This window comes from Harpegnathos saltator, unplaced genomic scaffold, assembly GCF_003227715.2.
Source record: "Harpegnathos saltator strain DR-91 unplaced genomic scaffold, Hsal_v8.6 scaffold171, whole genome shotgun sequence".
In the NCBI taxonomy this organism is placed as follows: domain Eukaryota; kingdom Metazoa; phylum Arthropoda; class Insecta; order Hymenoptera; family Formicidae; genus Harpegnathos; species Harpegnathos saltator.
The window spans coordinates 1,307,957-1,330,433 of NW_020229952.1; the positions used below are offsets into that span (position 1 = coordinate 1,307,957).

Here is a 22,477-nt window from a genome sequence, read left to right on the forward strand (position 1 = left end):
AGCCACCGCCGCGTTAAAGAGAAATATAATTGTCACATCGGGTGTGAGTTTCCAAGTAGCGAATTTGCTCGGGCGGAGAGAGGATTACCCGTTGTGTTCCGTCGCCTTATCTCTTTCTCCGTCCCCCTCCTCCCTCTGTATACCCATCTGCCTATCTAACTCGTATTTGCGTCTTCTGGCGTTAATCCAGTTTTCACTCGCGTTAGCGCGAACGCAGTGCTCGCAACGGCCTTGTACACGAGCGGGTTTGTCAGTGGAACGGCGGCGGGGTAGAGAGAGAGAGAGAGAGGAGGGGGGAGGGGAGGCGGAGGCGGCCTATTAAATCCTAACTGCGTTCGCGGGAGCGCGCGCGCGTAGGGCGGCAATGTGCAGCGCGAATGCACACATTGAATAAATTAGAGAGCTGGATAAACACGCGGGGATCAGCATCAACGTCGCGCCGGGCCGCGCCGCGCCGCGCCGTCGGGAGAATGAGAGTGCGCGCGCCAGCCGGCTCTGGTCTTTTCCGCAGTGGCCCCTTCGTTTAGCCCCGTTCGCAGTAGTAGAGCGGTGGCTGGTAACAGAAGCAGCGCGACGCCAGCAGTCGTTCGTCCCGGCTGAATTGTCGCCGGATGAAAGAGGCCAACGCCGCGTTTCTCGTCCGCTCGCGCGCTCGCCCACTCTCTCTCTCTCTCTCTCTCTCTCTCTCTCTCTCTCTCTCTCCCCCTCTCTCTCTCTCTCCCCCCTCTCTCTCTCTCTCTCTCTCCGTCGGGCAGAAACGCAGCTCGTGCAACGCGCAGAGCCGCTCGTCCGTTTGCCCTGCGCGTTCCTTCTCGCGCTCGAAACACGCGCCATTTTCGCCATTTTGGCGCGTCGCTAACGCGCGATTCAGCGCGCTTAGGCTTCAGGTGACAAACTTCTCGCGAACGGGTCGCCACACGGGGCAGCTGGCAAGGGGCAAAGGGCAAGGGGGGAGGGTGCGATTATCCGCGAAACGCGGGGAGGACGCGGCAAGTGCGCGCCGCAAGTTATTTACAATGCACGGATCAGGCATTTTGATTAACGACGAAAACAACGGCCGCGTCAGTCGGGCGTGCGGGCTAATTTCTCAAAGCGATTATCCGCGCAGCTCGACGCGACGCGCGTCCTGATGAGACTGTACCTCACGGTCCATAGTATTTAGACCGTGGCCTAACCCGCTACAGGTTCTGGCACAGAGGTGGGGGTGGGTGCGGATGGGAGGTGGTGAGGCGGCTGGCGGCGGCGGCGGCGGCGGCGGTGCAATGTAATTAATAGGGAACACAATGGCTGTCTCGTGGAGGCCGGAACGGTCGGGGGAGCGAGGGAATGGGAGAGGGGGCAGAGGCAGAGGCGGCTGCGGAGGCCGCGCCAGGGTAACGCGCAGGGTGGTCGTAATGCTTCCTGACGGATGCCGGCTGAGGGAGCGCGACGTCTCCGCGACGCTGACTTCTAGGTCACAATAGGGTCCTCTTCTGCATGGCGCGTTGTGCACGAGGAGGCTGTGCCGCCCCCGCGTCCGCCGCTGTGCATGGAGCCACCTCGTGTACGCGCCACACACACACACACACACACACACACACACACACACACACACACACACACACACACACACACACACACACGCACACACACACACACACACGTCACGGCCCAGACGCGTTCTCTCCGCCGACTTATCTCGCAAAGAAAGCGCGCTATCGTCGCGGCGCGCGGCGGCTTCGCTCCGCCCTGGCGTAACCGCGCCACCGCGACATTTGCCGCGACTTTTTTCCCCTTCTTTTCCCCCCCGCCGGACTAGGATATCGGCTTGCTCTCTATGGAAATTATGCGCACTTATGCTAAAACCCACCGCTCTCGGGGAAGGAAAGATTCTCAGCCGCCTGAGAACCGGCGGCTATAATCAATTTGCGCTTGTGCCGGTTACTCACTAAGTGGTTGAACGCGTAGTCGACGAAGCTCGTTGAAATTCATCCAACTTGGGACTAGCGAAAGATTGTTACTTTCTTTTCCCTCTTTTTTTCTTTCTATGAATGAGCGCGAGTCGCGAGTGGCGGAAGAAGGAGTTTGCGGAAAATTCGAGTGTTCTCGTATTTCCGGATAGAGACTCCGGTGTGCGCGCCTGTGTGTGTGTGTGTGTGTGTGTTTGAGTGAGGAAGGGGAGGACAGGTAGTCGAACGTCTTATGGTCGTGTCAAGTCGTCACACGTCGCGTACATGGTGTATACGTTATCGCGAGTCGCGACGTACATGCTAAACGCACGCGACTCGCATCTCCGCTCCTGCCGAGAGACGCGATTCGGGTATCGCGCGCGCGCGCGCGCTTATGCGGCTTATCGGCGTACCGCGCGTTTCGGTTCTCAGTACTTATCGCGGTCACCGGTACACGTTGGTCTGAGCCTTATCTCCAAACAGAATTAACCAGGCGGTGCCGATGTAACCGTTCGTGCCGAAACAGTCCGGATGGCTCGGCTGACGCCCCCCTCCTCCCTCCTAATGGTAATTCTAAGCACGGGCCGACCTTCCCGCACGGCAGTTCCTCAAAGTCTCGGCTCTGGCTATGCCCCGTATCAAGACGAATGTGCGCGATGCGCGCACGAACCCGGTTGTTGCATCTCTCCGCGTCCCTGAGACCGAGCCGAGCCGAGCCGAGCCGAGCCACGCCACGCCGCGCCGCTGCCAGACATGAACGCGGAGGGTTGCGGTCTATAACGGCTAAGCATGCACGGCTGAGCACGGATAAATGATTCAGAGTTTTGGAAATATGGAAAGTGGAGTGGTAGATAGGCGGATAGAGGCAGCGTGGAGAGAAAGAGAGAGAGAGAGAGAGAGAGAGAGAGAGAGAGAGAGAGAGGGAGGGAGGGAGGGAGGGAACGAGTGAGAGATGCAGGGTGGAATACAGAAGTCGGAGTAGACGGCCGCCTATCGCAGTAGGCGCGTGATTGCCAAGAGTGCTCCTCTAGGATACGACCCTCGAATACGTGTATACACCTCGGCCTCTCTCTCTCTCTCTCTCTCTCTCTCTCTCTCTCTCGGCCCGCGGCAGTGGTGGCCATTTCGGCCGCGAAGAACTCGCCGGCCGCCTTGCCGCGCTCGGCTCGCGATCGGTACGGCAAGCAGCCGCGCGGCGTACCGCCGGCCGTTCGTGAAATATGCCCGGGCGCACTTACGCGATCGTATATAGATATCGCGGCGGTTCACGATCGTTCGGATCTATTCTCGATTTGTAATACCGGCCGACACACAGTCGGCCGCTGAGTACGGAACTGGAATTGTATGGCCCGCCGATGTATCTCACCTCGTAGCCGAATATAACGAAATTTCGCGACGGGCCAGCGATTTTGACTAATGGCCAGGAAATTGCCGGGTACTCTTCATAAATCAGAGAGTCTAGACTTCGATTATGCGGTGAAACGTTGAGTGCGCGTCGCTTATCGATCGCGGCCGCATCGATCGCCGCGCGGCGATGTCGTTGTCGCGCTACAAACAGCTGGTTCAGTCGGAACGCGAATACATGAGAGAGAGATACGCTCGGTCCGATGATGATTGAAAGCGTCGGCCTCGCGGAGACTCGCGCTATTTACGCCGCTATTTACGCCGGGGGGCTGGGGGAAGCGAGCCGCGGCCTTTTTCCACGGGAAATCGCCGGCGAAGCGTTCGTCTTACGTGGCCTGTTTTTCAGTCATTTCCTCGCGCGAGACGTGCCGTCCCGTCTCGTCCCGTCCGTTATATCTCGCGAGAGCTCGACGTTTCGCGGTCGTTAATTTTTCAAACGGGATAATGAGAGCGGCAGAGCGAGAGAGGAATCTCGGCGAGCCGCTTTCGCTATTATGTTAATTTCGTTTTTCTCGGGAGGGTATTTTCTTTCAATTTATACGAAAACGCTGCCCCGGCTTGGTTATGACACCGACCCAGTTTACCGGCGGAGGATGATATTCCGTCGTAGAGCGCCTTCGCCTCCGGTCTGATCCAAGGCTTACCAAACTTACTCATATCACGCTCCTCCCTATCCAGTCCCGCGCGGTATTTATATGCGGACTTGCGCTTACACCGGACAGGCATTTACCGAATTCAGCGTAAAAGTGGGCGTGGGAGCGATCGGAAATTAGGAACCCTGCGGCGAGAGTTTCGAATGTCGGAATTTCAAAACGCCCCGACAACTCGTCGCGTCTCGGGGCCCTGAAAAGAATTTAAAACTCGGCCCCAACTTTGCGTGTCACACGTGCGCGCGCGCGTATGTGTGTGTGTGTGTATGTGTACACATGTATAAGTATGTGTGAGCGCGCGTATGCATGTTACATCGGGTAATGTATAGCGGAAAATCTGTGCTTTCTCGATACGAAGCGTGCAATCGCTGCGCTCGTATAGATTTACACACACACACACACACACACACACATATTTTATATATTACAATAACGATAAAAAAATGGAATAATCTAAAAAAAAGGAAGAGGAAAAAGGAGAAAAAGAGAGGAAAGGGGCAACGGGAAAAGGGCGGTGGTATCTGCTCATAACGCGTGCGAAATCGCTCGACGACGTCTGCATTTTTTGCAACGAGCAAATTCCCCCCCCCCCCCCCCACCGCCCCCATTGATCTTGAAACGTAATCTGTCAGACTCTCCCCGGCTGAAATTTCGCCCGAAGGAGTTGCGGTAATGCCCGTAAAATAAACGCGCTCCCGCGCGATTTGTTATTCATAATTCAATGCATAATTCAATGTGTACCCGAAAAACATCGCCGGGCCTGTACTTAGCTCCTGTGAGAGGGGCGGTCTACATCGTAATGTTTCCATTATGGAAATATCCGGTCTAGTCTAATTTTGTTTTCGGTAAGCAACATCCGATATTTAGTCGCTCTCGGCTAAACGCCGTGACGCGCACCGCGCGCAGCGCAGATAGCGAAATACCGCGTGCAATACCCGCGAGGGCACTTTTATGGTGCCGGTTTATATGTTGCCGAAATAGAAAATCAATTTATAACGTCGACGGACGGCGGTTATAGACCGCGTATATGGTTTCCTGCGCAATTATCACGTTACGCTAATTTTACTACAGTATGTAATTAATAGGTTATTGTAATTTAATCAATCATTGTATTATAAACTAGCTGGCTTCCCGCTCGGTTGTTACGTACAAGAATGGTCTCGCTACACAACAGAAACAACGGAAACGCGCATGTGCGCAATTTTAATCATAGAAAATTTATATTAATGATTCGTGCACCGTAATTGGTGTATTTTATAATTCTCCGGTAACGCCGGGCGATGCGGTCGGGTGCGGTTTGACCTGACGTAGAAAGAGAGAGAGAGAGAGCATGTACGTGTGCGCGTGCGCGCGTGCGTGCGTGTATTTGTGTGTCGAGCCCCTCTCTCTCTCTCTCTCTCTCTCTCTCTCTCTCTCTCTCTCTCTCTCTCTCTCTCTCTCTCTCTCCCCCCCTCCCCCCTCTCTCTCTCTCTCTCCGAAAATCAAAACGGCCGCGTTCGCCGGTACTCGCTGGGTGGTTGCCCTTTTTTCGGCGAAATAACGTTAATTGATTGGTAATCGCTTGCGCGTGGGTCGTTACGTCATCAAGAATGCATAAATATTTGTTGTTCGAGCGCGGCGCGAGCAGGAGCGCGTTAAATGCCGCCGTCATATTGTGGCTGTACTGGTTATTAAAGCGTATGCGAATGCCGCGCGCGAGTTCGTGGCAGCTTTATTCGAATAATTTTCAAGTGGCTCGCTATATATGCATTGGCGGGTCCGGCCAGTTGTGGCGGAAATTTAAATCCGGATGCGTAAGAGCGGCATGCGTTAAAATGTCGTCGGGCGTTTGTAAAAATTGTCGACTATCCATCGTTTTAATTCTTGCCATGCGGGTGCGTGCGCTCGCTCGCGTCGCAGTCCGTGTGGTGTTACGAATAAATCGCGAACGCGTAGCGTAAAGTCCAGTTAATTTAATTTTATGCGGAAAAATGTCGGCCCATTGTGTGTGCGAGCGCTCTTTTGCGTTCGCCCGCGCGCGCGCGCGCGCGTGTGGAAATTGCAATTTTCCCCCATATATTATTTTCCGATAATGCCACGAGCGGAATGAAATTTCCGCTACGCCAGTCGCCGCAGCGTTCTACGTACTCGACGACTCGGGAGATCGGGCTCTCCGGGTTGAACGCGCTGACATCTTACGGTTAAGTCGAAAGAATAATTAAGCGGGGAGCACATACTTTTACTTAACACATAATGCATAACACATAGTATGGCACGAAGCAACGCACATACAAATATGCGCAGATGTTTATGATAAAAGGTTAGGATTTGTAATATGGCTGGAAGAACGATGTATTGCCCACACCGATAGATAGATATAGTTGAATTAATTATAATCTCACTATATTTTATATATTTTATTTTATAGTTCATTTTGGCGTCAACCATATTTTTATAGAGGATGGAAGTTAAAAAATTAGGTGTTCTCACGATATTAGTCTCAAAACATTCGTCTTTTGATGCCTTGTCGAGATATCTAAATGTTGAATTTAGTGCTCGTGTAGTTTGGCAGAAAAAAAATAAAATAATGGGTGGGGGGCTAGCTTAATGTTAACTCAGCCGCCCCCAAATGAAACAAACCTTTAACCAACACGTAAAACCGAAAACCAATTATGTCAAAATTAGGTGCTAATTAAGTGCGCCAAGAAACAATTATGAGATATTAAAAATATAACGCCGATCAAAAGTTATAACATAAAAAATATATCATCTCAGGGATGACTGTCCAAGAGAGAAATTATATTATAAAATTATTATTATTATTTATTATATTGTCTGTTATGTAATGCCTATTTATTTTTAAAACCATTGCTTTTCCATATATGCGTGGGCCATTTTGACACACTATTTATTCCAGTTGCTTATCATTTTTGAAAAAATGTTTCTATTAAGATTTTACTTGCTCCGTGGAATTGGACAATTTTTGTTAAAAAATGTTTTCCTAATCATAATCGACTGGAATGCGTAATTATTAAAATGATTCAACTTATATATATATTTCATTATAAATCATATGTACCAAAGATATATGTAATATTTCTTTAGTACATATGATTTATAACCTAATTTTATAATATAAGTTCTCTCTTGGACAGTCATCGTTGAGATGACATATTTATTTTGTTATAACTTTTGAACGGCGATATATTTTTAATATCCGTAAATTGTTTCTTGAAGCACTTAATTAGCACCTAATTTTAACATAATTTGTTTTCGATTTTACGTGTTGGTTGTACTTTTTTCTTATTTGGGGGGGCTAAGTTAACGTTAAGCTAGCCCCCCCCCCCCATTATTTTATTTTTTTTCTGCCAAACCGCGCAAGCACCAAATTCGGGATTGTAGCACCTAATTAGCACCTAATTAGCACTTAATTTTGCACCTATTAGATATTTTATTTTCGATGTGGGGGGGGAGCTAACTTAATGGAGGTGAAATTAAAGGTTCTCATTGGTTCGTTTGTTTATGCATTCTGCATTATGCATTCTACAAAAGTATGCGCTTCCCGCTTTACTCGTGCGATACACGTGTAAGTACACATCGGCCGGCGCGGCGCTGCGCTGCGCTGCGCGGAGCACGGCGCATTCCAGTTATCGCGCTGGCGTTGGCTCTGTCACGATTGTTTTCGCATCGAGTGCCAAGACTGTAGTCGCGCCCAGAGAGACGCGCGCGAGAGAGCTTCTTTCCTTCTTGCTTCCATTTTTTTTTTTTCTCATCGTTGATTTACCGTCGGTAATTCCGTTAAGAGGCCACCGTCGTCGATTTACGACTGGTCGAATGTTCTAATTCACTTTTCCATCCTCCCCGTCCACCCTTTCCTCTCTCTCTCTCTCTCTCTCTCTCCCTCACGCGCGCGGACATGATGCGTGTTTCGCCGATATATACGTCGTCGCCGCGGCCGTTCTCGCGAGCGCGCCTCTCTGGTCGTTGAAACACACTCAGCGTCTTGTGCCGCCATGATCCGTTCCGTCTTTCCGTGCTCGTCCGTGTGCGCGTACCTGGATGTGTACCACGGGACGATGGTGAAAGGAGAGCGAGAGAGAGAGAGAGAGAGGGAGAGAGAGAGAGAGAGAGAGAGAGAGAGAGAGAGAGAGAGAGAGAAAGAGAGACAGTGACAGAGATAGAGACAGCCCGGTAATTGATTGGCTCTAATCCCAAACTCTCGTGCGCATCGGCAGTTCCGGTGTAATGCGGCTTTACGACTTTCGCGATACGCCGTCGAGCCGTCGGTTTCCAGGTGGTCTCGGGAGCGAGCGCGCGCGCGGATGGTGGGTGTGCTCGAGGGTGGGTGAAGTAAACGCGACGGAACGATATGAGAGCGGCGAGGGACGCGAATTACGCCGCTTTAATTAATTATTAAACTTGTCGGAAGGAGCGATTGCCCGCCCATCCGAGAGTCCGCCGGGCGTTAAACTCGAACACGCTCGTCGTGTTTATTCGCCGACGCACCGAAACGACGCGCGCGCTCGCGCGGGCGGCCTCGTAAAACCACGGGCTTAAGTGGACGGAATCGACTTGCAAATATCGCGAGTGGCGGCAGCAGCAACGATAACGACGACGGCGCGAACATCGCCGGCCGTCGTGTACGATGACCGGCCGACCGGCGAAGTACGGTCAGGCTGTGCTCGCGGAAGTTTCGACGACGCCAAGTTACATCTAAATAGCGATATAAACGTAGCGTATTACGTTTCACCTCGTAAGCGCGAGAGTGCGCTAGCCGGGGTCAAGCTACGTTATAATGATAACGAGGGGGAGGGGGAGCTACCGCAGCGCGCGGAAGACCCGGCGGAAGCAGTTTCGGGTCGGATCTTCCTAGAAGCTAGAGCCGCGCGCGCGCGCAAAACATTAAGTTGCATCACGGTACGCTGAAGATTTCCTACTTAGAGAGAGAGAGAGAGAGAGAGAGAGAGAGAGAGAGAGAGAGAGAGAGAGAGAGCCCGTTCCTCCGTGGGGACGCGACGTGGCAAGTAATTCTTGACTAATTCCGCGTTAATTGGTTCTTTCCGACTCGATAAACCGGCGCGCGGGGCGCGGCTTATCGGACAACAATTCTGTTTCTCGCGCGCGGATTTTGCAGGCACCGCCGCGCCGTCGCGCCGCACCGCGACGACGAATCGCCGTAATCCGTGAGCTCGTTTCGCAGCTTGCCGGCGAAACGTCGCGGCCGATTGGAGTCCTGGACCTAAGAATCTGCGGACGGAGCGCGAAGCATATAGGTTGGGAAATATGCGGTAAGGGGGGTGGTATAGCGCTGTCTCTTTCTACAATAGGACACCGTCGGGCGTTTCCGCCACACACACGATGATTTCCGAAAGACTGATATATATGTTATATTCGTTAACTTCGGAATTAAGATACGTAATTTGAATGGTTTCTAGTCGTTAATTTAATGAAACATAGATGTGTATTTAACATAATTAACGTTAACATACACTAAACATCTAAACTTACTTTAAATATATAACTACGTTCCACAATGTTTATAAACGAAATAAAGTTAAAAATCAAACAATATTACGTACTTGTGAAATGAAATTCTTCTAAAACACTCCATTTCGTTCCGCGAGGCTTTTTTTTCTTTTCGGATCGGTCCGAAATTAGTACAGCCCGAAATTATGCAGAACGGCATTGTCAAGGAAAGAACACAGAACTTTCTTTTCATTCGCAATAAGCTTAATAAAAGACTTCGAAGCTCAATCTCTTTGACATGTTTATTGACTGTATGTCTTAAGCTTCGGATATCTTCGGTCAAATTCGTTCATTAGCCGACGGTGTCCTATTGTAGAACGAGACAATAGGCGAATGAAGAAGGAGAGTGCTCTCACTCCCCTTACCGCAAATTTTCCAACCCTCTTGCCACAAAGCTTACTTTGCGCGCTCCGTCCATAGATTCTTAGGTCCATGATTGGAGTCGATCGCCAGGTTAGACGAAGTTGATAACGTTAAAGAGTAGACGCTCTCAACGTCGTACTTTGACGTCTACCGCCGTCGTCGTAATTATCTCGGGTTCGGGAGGGTTAATTTTCACACCTCGAGCGGATATGGCAGTCGAGAAGAAAGCGACGAAGCGACAAATAATTTTCGGAACGTCGCTGGCGGGTAGCATCTTGCTGCGTCTGCTTGCTAATGCTCGGCGCTAATCCGGCAAATCCCGTGGCACCCTCGCACATTAAAGTCGGCCTTAGATGAGCCCGGAGATGGCGGAGGAAGAGGTCGAAGGGTTACGAGAGCGTGGTGCTTTGAAAAGAGAGAGAGAGAGAGAGAGAGAGAGAGAGAGAGAGAGAGAGAGAGAGAGAGAGAGAGAGAGAGAGAGAGAGAGAGAGGAACGGAGAAAGAGGGACACACAGACAGAAGGAAATAGAGTAGAGTAGAGTAGAATAGAGAAAGGGAGAGAGAGAGAGAGAGAGAGAGAGAGAGAGAGAGAGAGAGAGAGAGAGAGAGAGAGAGAGAGAGACTTAAGCAGCGAGAATGGGAAAAGGGATGTGGTCGAGTGCGGGGAAGGGCGGAAGGACGTTAGGAACGGTGCGGGATACGTGAGAGGTGGTTGTGCGGCAATGCTACTTGGCGATGAGGCTAATATGCATGCGCTCGACCCGGCCAAAGTTCACTTAGATCGCATTGCATTGCATTACGCGGTATTACAATGGTGCTCCATCTCGCGCGGGGCGGTCGGGGAGGCGGGGGGCAGGTGAGGGAAAGAGAGAGAGAGAGAGAGAGAGAGAGAGAGAGAGAGCGAGAGCGACACAGAATGGAACGGAACCTCTGGTTAGCTCTCCGTGGCCCCTTGCCACCTCCTTGCGTCCTGCGTTCCCCGAGCCCACGGATCCTCTGACCTTTGCGTTCTGCCGATGTAACCGACGCCTCGCGTCCCGCGCCTCGAAAGGCAAAGGGGCAACGCGCGTGCTTAATAATTTACGCGGCACAAGTGGCCTGGAACTTTAGCGTGAGTTATGTCATACTTGGCCATGCATTCTCGTGCATTGCGTGGACGCGAGACCGACCGACGGCGGGCGGGGGGAGGGGGGGGGCTTCGGCGACAGCGCGGCACACACGCGTACAGTCAGCTACGTTTGCGCGCGACCGACGCGACCGGCGGCCGGCGGCCGATAGCGTCCGACAACACGCCGGCCGCGCGGCGTTCGTGCACACGCGGAGGTAGCTGCGCCAAGGTAACAGCATCCTCCGTGCGTGAATTATTACACGTAGGCTTTCTAGGGCATGCGTTGCTGATATCACGGGGTTGTATTTTTCGGGTGTCTTCTTCCCCCCTCCTCCCTGCGCCCCAGCGCCCGCGGTGGCGCGCATGAGGTGGCGGACGAAGCCGCCGGGATATGTCGGTTTAAACCGGGTATAGACCGTGTAATACCATGACGACGAGAGAGAGAGAGAGAGAAAGAGAGAGAGAGAGAGAGAGAGAGAGAGAGAGCGTAGGCTCCGCGGAGTGTCCTGGTATAAATCATGCGTGACTTAACTCGCTTTTGGCGGTATATCGGGCGGTGAGAAAAAGGTAAAAATCGGGCGGAGAAAGAGCGTGGAAGGATGGGAGGGGAAAAAAGGGAGAGACGGGCCGGGCACAGAGTAACTCTCCGTAATTCCACCGTACGAACCACCGAAAACGTTGCAGTCTGACGTCAGATATACATACTCCCAATAGGAAGAGAAAGCCGTGATTAATTCTCCGGCGAGAGTACTTTTCTCTGAAAAACGACTGCGTTCCATCTCCTAGCTCTGGAAACTGTTGGTTCTCTTTCGCATTGCCCGATTCGCCCCGTGTGTTTGTGTGTGTGTGTGTGTGTGTGTGTGTGTGTGTGTGTATGTATCGGTTGCGCGAAACCAATAAAACGCTCCTCTGTATACACGGTGTCCAACTTTCGAGCGTTTTCTTTTATGCGTCGGTTCTTTTTGTCGGGGTGGCTTTTAACCGAAATACCGAGACACTATTAGTTTTCGAAACGCCGGGCTTTTAAAACTCGCGAGCCGCGGGGACGCGGAGATTTTTACAAATTGAGCTTTTCCTTTCGAGTGCGAGCGATTAACGACATCTTGCTGCTACATAACCTCGAGCGAAAGCCGCTCCGACAGAATTTTAACTCTTGAGAACTAGTTGCGAAAGTACATATTTAAAGTTCACTATCGAAAGTTGGCTTCGTTTCCACTCTCAACTTTCGCCGAGATCGTTCTCAATTTGTTCGAGAAGGATCCGCAAATAAAAGTTCGGCGAATCCAAGACACCCCGTACACGGCGGAAGCGCCGATGATCCGGCTCGCGCTTTTTTGTCCTAATCGTAACATTATCTACGGGCCATAGCGCACTTTTTGCAGATCGCATTTCGCATCTCCGCCGTTGGGTGCGAAATTCGTACACTTTCGGGCAATTTCCTCACTGCTATAAATCAACGTCGACGTCGTCGAGTTTATCGCGTGTACGTTGAGCGTTGTCGATGTCGAACATTCTTCGCGCCTTTTTCGCCATGCTTTCATTATAGCGAAAAATATAAATCAATAAGATTTACAGGCAAAGTCGTTGCATGTTACATCGGACGACGCGTCATTGATACCAATATTCCGAGATTGACGTTACGGCAAGCTTGTCCGGATGCGCGCTGGCAGCATCTCGAAATACGTTTCGAGCTGCATCGGATTTTCCGTGGCGAATAGAGACGACAATAAATTGTCGTCACGCTAGTCGCACGTCTTTATTAGCGCGTGTCGTTGAGCATTTCGCAGTCAAAACGTCGAGAACGTTCTTGGAAATTTGCTTTCTGGGAGAACCGATGATGTAACGATAGACATGACGCGATAATAGTGAACATAATAGTTTTAACAATGCAGAAATATTTTCTTTATCGAGTTTGAATAATCTAGACTCTCTCTCTCTCTCTCTCTCTCTCTTGATTGTGAATATTGATAGAGAACTGATCTTTTATCGAAAACGTCATATCAGAAATAGGAAATCAATCGCGACGTCGTCGCGCCATAATGAGAAAGCTTGCGCAAAGTCTGATACATAAATTGTGCAATTTTCCAGAAAGATTGTTCCCCTCTCTCTCTCTCTCTCTCTCGCGCGCGCACGCGCGCACGCTCTAAAACGTAATCTCCGTCGCCGAGACTCACGTCATTCTCGGCGCTTCGGTTAAACGCTAAAGGGATAAAAATTGCTCGCGAGAAGCTATTTGTTTCATACTTCGTCATCTCGATTCATTCTAGTCCTATAATCGCATCGTCGACGCGTTTCAGCCCGGGTGAGCGAGCGAGTGAGGTCGCTTTTAAACAGAAACAAAAGCTACTTCATCGCGTCGAGTAAAAACGTTCCCGGCGTAACGCCTGGCCGAACCATTGTGCCGATAGCGTATTTTTATTTCTTTTCCCTTTCTTCTTTCCCGAGGTGGGGGAGGGAACGATGTTTTCTTTCCGCTCTCGCGAGCGCTTGCATATTAACCTCGCCCACCGGTTCGCTCTCCTTAGAGGAGAGCGGGGGGATCGATAAGCGTGAAGTCTGGCACATATGTTCTAACTAAATTCGGAGATACCTGCGCCCGATGTTGCTTCTCATGCGTATACATGTAGGCATCGAGTTGCCGGCAACAATGGCAGCGCGCGCGCGCGCACGTTGTACCGCTTGCGCGCGAACCGTGATGTTTAAATGCAGGCGTTTTGCATCGCGGATATTCACATTTATAGATATCAGCTCTGGGCTGGTAGTCAGTCGACGCTTCAACGAGGCTGAATATTGTAACCGTGGAGAATGGAGGAACGAAAAAGCGCGCGCGCGCGCGCGCGCTCAGCTCGGATAAATAAATAGAACGGGGCGGCGCGCCACCATGGCCAAATGTTTTCGAAAACATCGCTTTTTACGCACGGCGAGTATAAGGTCGCGGATTTCGTCGCCGCGGAAGGCACTCGCGTGCAGAAATGAAGGGTCATCCATACACGCGCGGCTCACCATTAAAGAGGCGTGCACGTTCACGCGCTCTCGTACGGGGGTGTGCGTGCTCAGCGCGGAGGGTTGGCATAGTACGATGCGATCGAGTATCGTACGAGGCGATGACTCAGCTCGCCAACCCCCGTAAGACAGGGGACCATTATGCCAGGTACCCTTTTCAGCGCTGCGAGCGAAAGCAGCGCCCATAAAAGCAGCGTAATGCCGATTGCCGTGATATATTTTTATCGAACATGAGGAGTTTCAGCGAAGGATATCGCTCGTGCGATGTTAATTCCCGTGCGATATTAATTCTCGTCCCCCTGTACTCTTCTACTTTTCTCTCTCTCTCTCTCTCTCTCTCTCTCTCTCTCTCTCTCTCTCTCTCTCTCTGTTCCTTTTTTCCAAATCGATCCGATAGACGACTGGGGGGGGGGGAGAGGTTGTAACGACGTAGCCAGGAATTAGCAAAGAGCGCAGTCACTTGCACTTATCTGTGCAACTTGAGGCTCTACGATTTCTCACGGCTGTAGAAACGGTCCTGAAAGAGCCACCCTTTTATGTCCTTTATTATCCAGCGGAGTATCTTCGAATTCTTATCTTGTTAAACGACTTTTACGATTTAGGCCGCGCGTAAACATAAATTCCGCGACAGATTACATCGGTGGGGGGTCGTTGCTTCCTTCTTTTCGTTTTTTTTTTTTCAACCAACGTCGTTTATTCAGGCTATCTTGCCGCCCGATGATCGGCGGGATTTTGCGGATCATGCGATCCGCAAAATCCGTTCCTCCAGAATCCAATTTCGATGCGAATTCGGGTGAATGGGGCATCGGAGATTAAGGGCGGTCCGCGCAGAAACGGATGGTGCACATGCTGCTGGGATGGTAGGTAGGCTAATAAGAGGGAGCAAAGACGCCCTCGCGTCGTACGGCAAGGTCTCGGCAAGGGGAGATACGGCCCCTCGTGCACCGAGATGGGGTGACGTCATAGGGGTGGCTCGCGGGACAAGAGGGGTGGGGTGTGTGTAATTTCCCCGTGGACGATGGCGTCAGGGCGTGCGGCGCGGTGCCGATCGGGCCGAGGGTCGTTCAACCATCAGTGTTGTCTCGTGTCTCGTGCAGCGTGTCGTAGTTCTGTTCTCTCGTGCTCGTGAACGTGCTGTACTTGTGGTCGTTTAGTTTAGGGATATAGTCTTATAGGTCTGAAACGACCGGATCGGTCACCTGTATTACGCGCATCGGCGGCCAGCAACGCGCGAGATACACGCGCCGACAAACTGGGTCTCGGCAACTCGGAACGGTTACATACACGAAATTAAGAATTAAAGGGGAAGGGCTCGAGAGTCACGGACGGCCAGGCTGCGTGTACGTGGTGGCAGTGGCAGTGGCCGCGCGCGCTGTGAGTCATCGATCTCGGCCCCGGAAAAGCCGTGGAAAGGATAAAAGAGAAAAGAAAAAAGAAGAGCGAAGAGGAAGAGCCCGCCGCGTTAGACCGGTGCCGTTTCGGACTTTTGGAAGCTCTCGCGGAGCACAGCTCGCTGTGACGTTCGAACGGAGACGCGAGAAGGAGAGAGAGAGAGAGATAGATAGATAGATAGATAGATAGAGAGAGAGAGAGAGAGAGAGAGAGAGAGAGAGAGAGGGAGAGAGAGAGAGAGAGCGTCGTTGTCGTGGTGTCGTGTGAGAGTGTGGTATCGTGATCGGTCTGTGTGTATGTGTGTGTGTGTGTGTGATCGTTAGCCTTCTTTGTTATCGGATACATTGGCGAACTCGGCTAGGCTGCTAGGCTGCAGACGCGCCGTGTAAACCCTCCTGAAAATTGCGCAAGACAAACCCCCGCGTGCTGTCGCGAGCGATATACAGCCGGGGCTGATATTGACACCGTTTCGCACCGGTAGATTTCCTGCGCGGCGTCGTGCAACTGGTGCTTATGCACATGCGCGTATGTGAAATCGTCTGTCCGTAAGCTCCGATCAGCTGTGAGCAAATGCACGGATGTTAGAGCGAAGTGTACACTTTGCGCGCCGTTCGAGTACGGAGTAATGTCATAACGGGATGAAGGCGCCATCGATAACGGCTTAAGCGACGATAAACGCGCGCGCGCCAGCATCGATCACTCGCTCGCTGTATCGAGCGAGCGAGAGCGCGCGCGCGCGCGCTCGCTGTTCTCTCTCTCGTTTGTTCTTCTTTTTTTCCCTCCCCCTTTTTTTTTTTGTCCTCTTGTTTATTCGCGTGAATTCGCGGAGCGCGCGTGTACACCGTCGCGTGTCTAATTTCCGCGGGAGAAGAGCATCCTCTCGACGCTCGCAACGATTGTCTCGTTATTTCGCGCCGCGAAATTCGTTAATTGTCGCGCTCGCGCAGCCGTTATTACGTCGAACTTCCTTCCGTCCGCCGCTTTTTCTCCGCCGCCCTCTCCTACCCCTCCTCCTCGCCACCACCGTCTTTCTCCCCCTCGTTAGGTATTTGCTTTCCCGTACGCTCGCCGCATTAGCCGCTTTTCCACCCTCTTCACGATCATCCTATCTCTCGTTTCTTCGTCTTCCATCTTCCCCTGTCGCGACCTTACCCTCTCGCTCGCTCTCTCTTTCTCTGCTTTCCGTTGCTACGAAGATTACGCTATCGTGTATTTTTTACCGGGCTCCTGATTAAAACCGGACCACCCTTCCGGCCTCCCGAACAAGCTCCTCGCCGCGCTTCGTGACTGCCGTTTTCGGCGAATAACGCCTCCGCTTCACCACAGCCCCCCACCAGATCCCTCGAAGACGAGAGAGAGAGAGAGAGAGAGAGAGAGAGAGAGAGAGAGAGAGAGAGAGAGAGAGAAAGTTAACGAGTACCTCCGTGACGGCTGATCTCCCCCTTACGTGTCAAGTACTCACTGACTCCGTCGCGGTCGTGCTTTATGCGCGTGGCGATAAGTAATCTACGAGCTCGACGTCGCTCGAGACCGCAACGCTGTCGCAGTGACCGGGGTCCGTCTTGAAGGGCGAAGGAAAAAAAGGACGAAGCCCCTTTGCCGGGCGCGCAGGGGAGCGCTCGAAAATCGCGGCGAAGCTCGGCGCGGGAGAATACAGTACAGTGGCAAGATACATAGCAGTATCGGTAGCCTCGTGAAAGATCGGCCACGCTAAGAAATGCTGATACCCGTGTCGACATCGCCCCCGTCTAGCAACGGCGATGGCGCCATCAAGCTCTTCGTCGGACAGATACCGCGTCATCTCGAGGAGGACGCCCTCCGTCCGATGTTCGAGGAGTTCGGCAAGATTTACGAGTTCACCGTGCTCAAGGACAAGTACACGGGCATGCACAAGGGTAAGATACGACGTAAGACGCAACACATTCGAAACGAAGTGTTGCGACACAGTGAGAGACTTCTTTTTCGCGCGAAATCTCCGTCACACAGACTCGCCCGAAGATTTGATCGCGGATAAGAGACAAGGCGCGGCGGTTATTGCGCGAGACCGCGTAATCGGGGAAAGGCCGCGGTCGCTCGATCATCCCTTAGACTTGTATCGCGTGTTTTTCCCAAGGAAAACACGCAATTACACTCCGATTGGGGAGAAGCATTCCGAAAAGTTTCGCGCAACAGCGCTAGGCCTGGTTACCGCGGCGCTGGAGATTAAAGCGAGCTCTCTCCGGGAGAAATATTAGCGATGAAATTGCACGTTAGCGCGAACACATTTTCGTGCACATTTTCAAGCCGGCGGCTCTCCCTCTCTCAGTGACGGGGCGCGCAGCCACTCAAACGTCAGGTAGAGGAAACTGTTAGGGCGCCCGCGTCCTGTGAAATGTCGTTTAGCGGAGGTACGATGTCGCGCACGCGCACGCGCGCGCACACTAACGTTATGAAATTATTTTTACGAAGCGCCGGCAGAGTCGCCGGCCACTAAATCCAAGCGGCCGCGCGCTCATTAATTTTTCAGCCGCGGAAGGACGCGCAGAACTCGTTGCGTCGAGTGAAGTGTAATTCCGGCGGTAACGATGAAGCGAGAGAGAGAGAGAGAGAGAGAGAGAGAGAGAGAGAGAGAGAGAGAGAGAGAGGGAGCGCGCGCGCTCATGTGAACGAACGCGCGCACCCTTGGCTTCCGAAGCGCGACCGGGAGATTAATCAGGATTTATTCTTTTGTCCCCCGCGACGTGGTGTATAGCGTCCGGGGCCGCGGTCAGGGTCGCGCGGAGGAGAGAGGGAGGGAGGGAGGGACGAAGGGCTCTCCGTAGTGGAAGGGAAAAGTCACGGAACGGATCGTGTGGGTGCGAGAGCGTGCTAAGCCGCGGCGAAACAATAAATTTCGCGGGCATTCACGTCGATCGCCGAGAGGATGAGCCGACGTCGACGATCGACGGCCTTTGTTGGCCGACCGTAAGCCGCCCCCTCGCAGCACCCTACCGTGCGCCCACCCGCCCCCCGTTCCGCCCCCGCCGCCGTCGCCGCATCGCCGCATCGTCGTCGCTCCCGAGCGACGCAACATCCAGACGCCGACGAACCTGATACAATGAGACAGCGCGCTCGCGGACGCGTTTCGGGCTGTTTCCGCGGCGGAAACTTGTCCCGGAAACGGGGACTTTAACACCGACGTGCCCGGTTACCAGTCGCGCAGCCTCTTCTCGGCGACGGGCTATCCAACGCCACCATTCGATCCCCGGTGCTCGAATTACGACGGGAACGTGTTACGCGATACCTCGCTACGGCTATCGACGATGGGGCGGGGGAGAAGGGTGGGTGGGGATGTGCGTGGATGGAGACGAGAGTGACGCGCGCGCGCGCGCGCGTGCGAGAGAGAGAGAGAGAGAGAGAGAGAGAGAGAGAGAGAGAGAGAGAGAGAGAACAGAAACCGAGAGGAAAAGCTTTGCCATCGCGTTGCGCTATGTCGGCCATGCTTGGGATTTTAGAGGGGATATTTGGAAAAATGAGACAACGCTCCCCGAGACCGGTCGGGGGATCGTCTTCATGAATTGTGCATCAGTCGGAAAGCCGAGCGCCGGAGCCGATCCCGCGCGGAATTTCGGTCCCGGCGGTCGCTTCGTTATTCCGCAGCCGATTTTGTAATGGAGAAGTCATGTTATTCGATACTTATCAATAATGGAGGACGCGGGCGCGCGCGGTATCTAGACGAAAATTTCAAGCACTAGTTGTCCACACACGGCTGTATAAAGCTTAACGCCGCATAAAATCTGGCCGCGGTTAGAAATTCGCTGGCTCTGAAAATAACGGACTTTCGCCGGGCTCTGGAAGCGCCGACGTTACCCTTCGGCGGCCTTCGTTTATTTAATTTGCAGGAAAAATGGCCGCAATCCGCTTGCCTGACCGTGGCCGGGCATGGCGCCGGACGGGAAAAACGTAGGTATTTTACAATAAATATCCGGCCGATAAGCTGCACACAATCCCGGCGCACCGTAGGGGAGGGGAGAGCCGCGGGGCCGAGCGCATTTTTATTTTTGTAGGCACGCGGAATTTATGGTTGACGAATGGTCGTTCGAGTTTTTGCCTGGAAATAGCTCGTTAATCTTTCGAATTATCCTCCCTTCCAACTCTCTTCGCCGTGTCGCGCGGCGGCGGCGCGGCGCGGCGCGGCGCGACGCGGCGCGACGCGACTCAACGATTTTCCAACGTTGTTGCCGAGGGAGAAATACCGCGAGGGAAATTCTGTACTCCGAACACGTGTGTTCGTAAAGTTTCGTTAAGATGCCAGATATTTTCGGTAATGCGAAATCAGCGATTCCGTATGCCGCTCGTCCGTAAAACAGAGCGACTCCGTCGCTGAACGGTGAAGCGCAAGGGAGAGGCCGGATAAGTAAAATTACACGCGCGCTGTTAAAGAGAACATGTCGTATCTGTAATAAACGACTCGCGCGCGCGTGTTAAAAGCGGTGCGTAGTTTTGGGCTCCGTCAAATTTAGGAGAGCGTCGATTGTAAATTTAGCCGGTATTACAGGACACGCTTGCGCGCCGCGTGGCGACAACTAGATCGCGGGGTAAATTTTTAATAGGCACTTTTTTTCGATTGTCACGAGGAATTTTTGGCCGGGGAAACATATTGCCGTCCTGTATACCGGTATATATCGATCCGACTCGCGTTCGGCGAAACAAACGGCAGGCAAGGGGAATGATTTTATCAACGTCGAATCAAATGCATTCGTTCGCATTGACGCACGTCCACTAAATCAAATAATCCGTGTCTATCCGTATATATCATGCTCGCCGGACTTAAATCCGTACCGATACGAATCGACTGCGCTGGAGTCTCGGTAATTTCAGAAATTTGCCGCTGCAACATTATAGCGTTATCGGGATACTTATCGCGAGAAACAATGGAGCCGGCTCGCGGCTCCGGAGAACAGAACAGAGCCAGTGGGATAATTATGCGCACGTTTCCCAGCAAAACGCGAAGCAGCAGGTTTATCCATTCGAGAGCACCCTGCGCTGCAAAGTTGCCACTTTTTCGTCGCAAATCTCGCGAATAATCAGCCAGTAATATATAAACAATCGATGTTCGAACAATATGATACGGACTCGATATTGCTCACCCTCGGACAAGGATAAAATCGCGAAATGCGCTTTTGCATCCGGGGCGAAACTCCAAGTTTAATCGTCGCGATTCAGACTCATCCGCGCGACGTTCGTAACTAGCGACGGTCTTCGCTCGCGCGGTCGCAGAGCGATCGCAGAAGGGTGACGCAATACGTCTGTGTGACGCGTCACACAGTTTTTCCTTAACAGTCGTCTGCAAGCGGCGCGGAAAAAAGTTTCTTTTTGTTTCAAGCTTTCACGGGACGCGCTGTGTAACGCGCGGAGGTAGGTAGGACGCGAAGGGACGAGAGGTGGTGGGGTCGAGTTAGGGAAAAGGTAATGCTCGACGGTGACGAGGCTGCAACCGACACGGCAGTCTCGTAGTTTCGAAACAGCTCTCCAATTTTAATGAGACCCGTCTATTTCCCCGCGATTCTGTCTCCGTGTTACAGCTTACCTTTGTGTAATTATATTTTGATTCCCCTAGCTGCGCGCTCCGCGTCTCTCTTCCCTCTCCCTCTCTCCCTCTCTCGTTCGCCTCTTACCGTCCGCGCCTCATCCGGCCGGCGACTGGCGGATTCCAGCTTCCTTTTCCTCCTTCCTCATCCTCCGCTTCCTCGTTACCGTTATCAATTTATGATTCTGTCGGTTGCTCATTTCTTTCTCGTTGCATAACTCGCGCCGTCTCGAACGCACGCGAGTAACGGCGAGTGAGAGCGAGGTTACGTTCGTCCGACGCGAGGTAACGACGTGTCGACGACGATCGCTCCGCATTCGGAGACACAGTGACCTACCCTCCAGAGTAGTCTGTCTACCTCGGTCTTTCCTCTCCTTCGCTTTCCTCGTGGCGCGTCGCGTCGTCCCCCCCCCCCCCGCCCCCGGATTGAGTTACGACTCGAAGCAAATAGAAAACAAAAGCCTGCGGGCGCGCGCGCGCTCCACCTCCGACGGCGGGAATCCGTTTTGCATCTTCTTTATTCCGGTGCTCCGCTCCATTGGCCGCCACTTCGGCATCTTAATTACTGGGTAGTTACGATACTTCGGTGACTTCCCGTCGTCGGTATTCGAGAGGCGTTCCCGCCGTCTCTGTTCTCCCTTGTCCCGTTGCCAGCGTCGCTGTACGTACTAATGAGCGCGCTGAATTGTATAGCCTCGCGAAGCCGCGTAAGGAAATAATTCAGTTATTTCGCCGCAATCACGGATATTCGCGCGCGATCCGATTCGCTCGCGATTCGTCAATCGAGTCTCCGCGGATGCCAGTCGCGCGAAATCACGAAGACCAAAGTCGTCGATCTTAGTGCTGAATTCGCCACGGTGATTTTCTTGCGGTGGGGAACATGAAAAGAGGAGGAAAGCCGCCCCGTGGCCTTCTCGTCTCGGACTCGGACGGTCAATAATGAGAGAGGAAGAGACAGAGAGAGAGAGAGAGAGAGAGAGAGAGAGAGAGAGAGAATCTCAGTGTAACCAGCGATTCGAGGAGCGAACAAAACGGCCGCATTCTCTTTCAATTGCGAGCATTTGCTCGTCCACCGGGGAGGATTTAAAGAGGGCGCGTTCAATTCGCGTGCACACACACACACACGTGCGCGCGTATACATACATACGTACCACGCGATACGTATGTATACATACGTATCGCGTGGTTATCACTCGAATCAATGTTTTATATATGTATATATATATATATATATGTATGTATAATATATATAATATTTGATTTAATTAGTATACCAATTCAATATAGCATATTGATTAAATCAATATATACATATATATACATATATACAATATATATATATTGATATGTAGTATATTGATTCGAATGATAACTGCGAGTTTAACTCCCGCGAACGGTTTGCTCGTTTCAACGTATTTAACAGCGGAGCGTACCAGAGGGCTCAGCTGCCAGGGTGGTTGGCACATGGGGACTATAGCACACGCCATTACAATGGCAACCAGCCCCACCACCGACCTTTCCGCAATCTCCCTTCTCTCTCCCTTCCCCATCATTCTCTCTCTCTCTCTCTCTCTCT

At 52.3% G+C, this 22,477-nt stretch overlaps 1 protein-coding gene across 2 annotated transcripts in view; it reads left to right on the plus strand.

Annotated features, from left to right (window-relative positions):
• The first annotated feature begins 17,055 nt into the window (after positions 1-17,055).
• The window catches only part of bru3 (CUGBP Elav-like family member bruno 3), a 657,300-nt gene continuing 651,878 nt past the window's right edge, over positions 17,056-22,477 (plus strand). For both annotated transcript variants that reach the window (XM_025297147.1, XM_025297146.1), the window contains exon 1: positions 17,056-17,248. In XM_025297147.1, the coding sequence (XP_025152932.1) occupies positions 17,071-17,248 (178 nt within the window). In that variant the 5' untranslated portion in view covers positions 17,056-17,070. The remainder of the gene's footprint in view (positions 17,249-22,477) is intronic.